At 36.9% G+C, this 6,752-nt stretch overlaps 2 protein-coding genes across 2 annotated transcripts; both read left to right on the forward strand.

Moving 5' to 3' along the window:
• Positions 1–2,870: 2,870 nt before the first annotated feature.
• LOC145092917 (uncharacterized) lies at positions 2,871–3,844 on the forward strand. The gene is made up of 3 exons (XM_079030914.1): positions 2,871–3,410; positions 3,489–3,605; positions 3,684–3,844. Exons 1-3 carry the CDS (start codon positions 3,081–3,083, stop codon positions 3,759–3,761), a joined length of 525 nt encoding a protein of 174 aa, XP_078887040.1. The 5' UTR covers positions 2,871–3,080; the 3' UTR covers positions 3,762–3,844.
• Positions 3,845–4,556: 712 nt separating this feature from the next.
• On the forward strand, positions 4,557–5,660 carry LOC145092918 (vacuolar iron transporter homolog 2-like). Its single transcript, XM_079030915.1, has one exon. The coding sequence runs from the start codon at positions 4,873–4,875 to the stop codon at positions 5,596–5,598; it is 726 nt and encodes a 241-aa protein (XP_078887041.1). The 5' UTR covers positions 4,557–4,872; the 3' UTR covers positions 5,599–5,660.
• Positions 5,661–6,752: the final 1,092 nt, after the last annotated feature.

The following is a 6,752-nucleotide window of genomic DNA, read 5'->3' on the forward strand; positions in this document are numbered from 1 at the left end:
ATGTCGCGCCATCAAGCCTTGCCCTTGCCCTTATGCTCAGAAGTACCTGAAACAATCAACAAATTGTAAGCTAATGCTTAGTGAGTTCCCAGAGCATACCCCACACAATCCACATAATCACATAATTCATATTAGCTATAAAAACTACATAAACCACATAAGTCATGCATACAACATATAGGGATACCCTCGAAACCCTCCAGGGTCTTACTCCGGGTGCCATGGGAACCCCCACATGGTCTTAACCTAAGGATGCTATGGAAACCCTCCAAGGTCTTACACCCAAGTGCCTCGGGACCCCCCCCCCCCCCCCCGAGGTCTTTACTAAGGATGCCATGGAAACCATCCAAGGTCTTACACCCAGGTGCCTCGGGAACCCTCGAGGTCTTTACTAAGGATGCCATGGAAACCCTCCAAGGTCTTACACCCAAGTGCCTCAGGAACTCCCCGAGGTCTTTCATGCAAGTATTACAATTACAACTAGCATACCACATATCCCATAACCAACTAGCATGCCACATAACAATTAATGGGTCGGCCTTGGTGCTTTCGACCTATTGGTATAGTGAGGAGACCCACCACTCAAGAAATGCTGATATGATAAGATAAGTCTCAACTTGTAGCTCCAACTCAACTGTCTACAACCATCTTGTGATTAACTTGTCAAAATCTCGAAATACCATAAATACCCTCAAAGCTAAACTTGGTCAACCCTGGTCAAAGTCAAGGTCAACAGTCTATTTTGACCCCAACTCGTCGAGTGCATCTAGCAACTCATCGAGTTCCTTCAAAGTACATAAAACAGAAATCTCGAGTCAACTCGTCGAGTTACTTGAGTAACTCGTCGAGTTCTTCAGTGTCCAAGGGACCAAAAACTCTAGGCCGAAATCTCTAGACCGAGATCACTCAGGATCCCGAAAATGGGTAAACCCTGCCTGACTCGTCGAGTTGGCTAAGTAACTCGTCGAGTCCCTTCAGCCCTTTTCATGTTCAGTCCTTTTTAGTTGCATCCAAGGCTCAAAAGTATAGATCCAGCCCCTAGGGTGTAGTTACCACGTAAAGTTGTCAACTTTACGTGCATGCAAGGCAGTAAGAGGCCAAAACACTCAAAACTAAGGTTCATACAAGGTTTAGGGCATGGAGAAGGGCTAAGACTAGATAAAGTGAGCAACTTTATGTCCATGGAGGCCTAGAGGTGTCCATATCTGAAACTATATCCTCATGATAAGTTCAAATCCGAGAATGATACCCTTATGCACCAAAAGTGACCATATACTTTCATGAGATGAGATCTAAGCAAATAAAGGCCAAGGTAGCAACTCTATACCTCAAGATGGTTGCCAATACATAGTAGATGTCAGATCTACTACTTCTCTCTTTACCTCACCTTCTTCAAACTTCAAAATCCTTCACAACCACACCAAAATCACTCTCCAAAGCTCTCTCACACACTCAAGAAGGTATAAGGCTCGAACTAGGGTTTGTATGGGCTGTAAGGACGATGAGAGAAGCTACAAATGAGCAATAAGTTCTTTAAATATGGTACAAATCCCTGAAAATTAGGGTTTTCCTTTACAGCGTCTACTCGTCGAGTTGGGCCTTCCAACTCGTCGAGTAGTTCCTAAGTCCCGCGTCCAAAATGATTTCTACTCGATGAGTTGGAGCTCCCCAACTCTCCGAGTTCCAGTCTAAAACCCTAAAATTTGAGAAATAATTGATACCTGGAACAAGCATTACAGGATGTGGTAGACCGCCCCCACATTACAGTTCTTACCGTAGCCTACTGTGGCTTCCTTCTACAATCTCTCTCTCTCTCTCTCTCTCTCTCTATATATATATATATATATATATATATATATATATATATATATATATATATATATATATATATATATATATATATATACCAAGATATGTGTGGCAAAAAACCACATTTTTATAGTAAAAACGACATGGTATTGAAATGGCGCGTATGACATAAAGAAGAAAATGTGTGAGTAGACCCTCCAACTTAAACATGAGATAAAAACCTAAACATGAGATAAGGCTGGAGGGAGTGGTGTTACCGAAACCACACTCTCTTAACCGCCACATAAGCATCACATTATTTTTTACCACACAAATATGGTTTCTTGCCACACTTTTATTTATTATTTTTTTTAGCTATTTTAATTAAAACTTCTTTTTTAATAAAAAACATAACTTTTTACTTGAAAATTAAAAAAAAAACATTACATTAAAAATTCAAAAAAAATTACATTGCATTACACAAAAAAAAAAGATTAAAAAAAACACACACACATGACATTAAAATTAAGAAGATGAAGAAGATGCTATTTTTTAGAGAGATAGGTAATTTTTTTTTAAAAGTTGAGAGAGAAAAGTTTGTATTGTGTGAAAAAAAATGAAGTGTATATATATATATATATATATATATATATATATATATATATATATATATATATATATATATATATATATATATATATATATATATATATATAAAAGAAAGAAAGGCAAAAAAGAAAAAAAAAATTTATTGCAAAGACCATTCAACGCTGAAAAAACTCAACAACCAATCATGATTCACGGTAGTCTCCAGACGTAGTGCGGCCTAAACCGCACAAAACTACAGTCTAGAAGTGGTGTGTGCGGCTGAAGTGGTACAAACCACGACCACACCCTCTCACGGAAAAAAGAGAATGAGATAAATGTCTGAGTAGACCTCCAACCTAAACATGAGATAAAAAAACAATAATAATAAAAGAAAAAAAATGTGATAAAGAAGAGAATGAGATAAATGAGTCAGTAGACCCTCGAACCTGTTAAAAGTTTGATCTATTATCTCCGATGGATTGCAAGTACGTATCATTCAGAAAAGGGAAATGAAAATGAGATATTTGTAAGGGACAACTCTTCTGGACCAATGGTTCCAACTTACCATCTAAACACAATCTATCAAAAATCACAAACCAATTTAAGCTGAAATCACCCGATCTCAGTCAAGAAACTCTCTCTGAAGTCTGAACAAATCATTTCCGTTCTATTCAATTTGTACTTTCAATTCGACAATCAAAAAAATGCCTATGCAAACATTATCCCTCTGCACATTACACCCACCTCTCGCTACCTTATCCACATTCACAAAAACCCTAGAAAATCCCTCAATTTTCACTCTCAGAACCCCTCACAAGACAACAAACAGAAGCAGCAATTCTTACAGAAGAAGGATAACTGTATTTGCTGTTAAAGGCGAAGAAGAACAATCAACTCCCTCATGGGCTAAACCGGACTCCGATGAACCACCGCCATGGGCTCGTAATGAAACCCAGCAAACTTCATCTTCGTCCTCTTTCGAGCCCCCATTCTTCGTCTACTTGCTTGCCTCTGCTATCACCGCCATTGCCGCTGTAATTACTGATTACTAGCTATTTCTGATTGATTCAGTGAGAAAAATGATTTGGGTTTTCTTTTTTGGGTGGATGTAGGTTGGATCTGTTTTTGAGTATGTGAATCAAAAACCCGTTTTTGGAGTGTTGAATTCCGATAGCATATTTTACGCACCAGTGCTTGGATTCTTTGCGTTTACTGGTGTTCCAACTGCTGTAAGTTTGTGATTCTGATTACTTATGAAACCTAATTATCATATTCATCTGTAGATTGATCCATGAGTTGAAAAACAGGCGTTTCTTTGGTTTAAATCTGTTGAAGTTGCAAATAAGGAGGCAGAGGAACAAGATAGAAGAGATGGTTATCGCTAGCTCAATTGTTGGTTATACATTGATTTCATATATGTGGATTCTTGATTTTTATCAATAAAAAAAAAACACCATTTGAGGTATAATCGTTCAATTTCTTTGCAAGTAGTCAAAAAGGTTGGTTCTTGATGGTGTTTTGGATAAAAATAGAAACTTTAAGATAGAAATTTTGCGACATTAACATTTTATAGGTTTTGTGGGAATTCTTGATCCAAAATTTCGGTACCTAGGTAATGGCGTTGCTATACTTTGGAGCTACATTCAATCTGCCAAACTTTAGATGATTTTATATTACTTGGGGTTTAATTCTAGGGAAAATTCTTCGATTTGTTCATATGATATGTCACTTATGGAGTTCAATCTTGTTTCTTTCATAACAAGAAGAATATTTATCTTTGTTTGGTTGCTTAGTATCACTAAGAATGAGTCCTTTTGTCTTTGCCACCACACATTACCCCAAGTAAACTTTCTTTATCTTTTTTTTTTTTAGAATAAACTACACATAAATCATGGATAAACAATATTTTGTTGTTTTTAGATCATGCATTGTGTACCTATTGTCCTTTTTAAACAACTTCCACCTTGCATTTTTGCCAAAGAAGTTACTATTTTTTTTAATTAATCGACTTAATGAGGACATGACTTAATAATATGTAGAAAAAATGAATTATTATAGAAAATAATGAAAATTAGGTTTTCTGGGTTATGTCCCAACTATTTAGAAATTTACATTTAATGATTTTTTTCTCAAATACTTTTTAAATATTATTTATCTAGACAACATTTTTAACTGGTTGCTTCAAGGCTTCTACGAAGGGGGATTCGTTTCTTTATCGTACTCCCAAAATGTAAAATAACTTCACTAAACGGGTATCTTGTAAATTCAATCATACAATCACTAACATCTGAAAAAGAAAGACAAACATTCTCTTTATTATATTTTTCCAAAAAATTCACCTTAGAATCTTGCACGATACCACCTAAGATTTTTAATCTTTTTCAATACATTCATAAAATTTATATATTGTTTTCACAACCAAGTGTGTGCCATAAGCACGAAAGCCACACTCCCCCAAGTGTTCTACATAATCTTTTTTTTTTACAAATTTATATCATGGTTTATGAATCTCCTAAAACACTGGAGGTTTGCAATGTTAAAAAAGAAAATAACAAAGTTAGCCGTTTGCAAAGAGCTCAATGGCTTCGAGCTGCCATTTTAGGAGCCAATGATGGGTTATTATCCACTACATCTCTCATGATTGGTGTTGGTGCAGCTCAAGAGGGTCAATGGTTCATGATCCTTTCTGGTCTCGCCGGAGCAGTCGCCGGAGCTTGCAGCATGGCTGTAGGTGAATTCGTTTCCGTTTCAACTCAAAGAGACATTGAAATTAGTGTGAATCAAGAACACCGATCAAAAGAAAACTCAAGCTTACAAGAAATCAAGATTGAAACCCCTAAAAATGATCAACCCATTGCTCCGGTGAGAACTCCAGCGATGAAGGTGGTGACAAAGATGAAAGAAGAAGAAGAAAATGAAGTTTTACCGAATCCTTACAAGGCGGGGGCGGCTTCTGCATTGGCGTTTCTGTGTGGTTCTGTGTTTCCTTTGGTGGCGGCTATGGCGGTTGGTGATTATACTGCTAGAATTGTGGTGGTGGTGGTCGTGGCGTCGGTGGCGTTAGCTTTGTTTGGCGGGATTGGGGCGGTGGTGGGTGGGTCTTGTGTGAGGTCTTCTGCGACTAGGGTTCTGGTTGGAGGGTGGATTTCAATGGTTGTTAGTTATAGTTTGTTAAAGCCATTGGATGGTATTACTGATAGGAAAATGGGTAAAAGTGATTGATTTTATAAAGGGGAATAAATTTTAGCAAGTGGATTTTGATGTTATGAAATATGTTTAACCTATAAATGTTAATATGCTTTGGGTATCACTTCACAAGTAAGCTCCAATCCATAAAAAAAACAATACAATGAAACACAATGAAATTGTTTGAAAAAAAACATCTTTTGTTTGTTAATCATCAAGACAACTATATTTACGAGTGATTAAATTCTAACAAAATTATATTTCATGTTAGATCTTATAACATACATTGATAGAGTCACTAATATTTTGATTATGATTGTCATCACAATCTAATCATCATACTTGTAATACCCTATTTTTATCAATAAAAAACACAACCCGCTTCTATTTTTTATGGTATTTTTCATTGATGTTCTGGTAAATTTCTATCTTCTTTTCTATGTATAATTCTCATTTGTTTTGTTGTTGTTTATTTGTTTTGATTATTGATAGTATTTGTTTGTATTTGCTACCAATATTCATTTGTTTTGATTACGATCAATATGGCTTGGAAGGATGACCCTCTGCAGTCCAAAAGGAGTTATCAAAGTACAATCCCAAAATCACAAAGTTGCGGAAAAACATGGGTGTTTGCGCTGCGATCAAGCCGGACCCTTCCCTTTCGAACCGGAAGTACCTGAAACCATAAACATTAAACCGTAAGCACAGAGCTTAGTGAGTTTCCTAAAATACCACATACCATACATATAATAGAGAATGATATGTGTCAGCCATAGCCTTGCTATTATGTCATGAGCCATATCATGGTCTTTCCTTGCCAAGTCGGGGGCCAATACCCTAGGTCTTACATACAAGTGCCAAGAGCCACCTCCTGGTCTTCCATGTAAGCATCACAAAGACAACAAGCATACAATCTACAACTAACAATCTACTTAACTGCCAGGGTCCGAACCTTAGTATTGCATACAAATTTGCCAGGAGCCACCTCCAGGTGTTACATACAATGCTAAGGGCCACCTCTTGGTCTTCCGATAATGCATAAGCCAATGGGACGGCATTGATGTCTTCAACCCATAGTATATTAAGGAGACTCACCTCAGATAGCTGAAATCCACAGATAAATCTCTGACTGCAGATCCGCTAAAATCCCCGCACTATCAATCACAAAATAACATCCAATCAATAATTGG

This window comes from Lactuca serriola, chromosome 3, assembly GCF_051521515.1.
Source record: "Lactuca serriola cultivar US96UC23 chromosome 3, Lser_US96UC23_V15, whole genome shotgun sequence".
Taxonomy (NCBI): domain Eukaryota; kingdom Viridiplantae; phylum Streptophyta; class Magnoliopsida; order Asterales; family Asteraceae; genus Lactuca; species Lactuca serriola.

Coding starts and splice junctions, on each gene's coding strand:
- LOC145092918 (XM_079030915.1), top strand. CDS start 4,873: ATGGTTTATGAATCTCCTAAAACACTGGAGGTTTGCAATGTTAAAAAA.
- LOC145092917 (XM_079030914.1), top strand. CDS start 3,081: ATGCCTATGCAAACATTATCCCTCTGCACATTACACCCACCTCTCGCT. Junction 3,411..3,488: donor CTATCACCGCCATTGCCGCT/GTAATTACTGAT, acceptor GGGTGGATGTAG/GTTGGATCTGTTTTTGAGTA. Junction 3,606..3,683: donor TTACTGGTGTTCCAACTGCT/GTAAGTTTGTGA, acceptor GTTGAAAAACAG/GCGTTTCTTTGGTTTAAATC.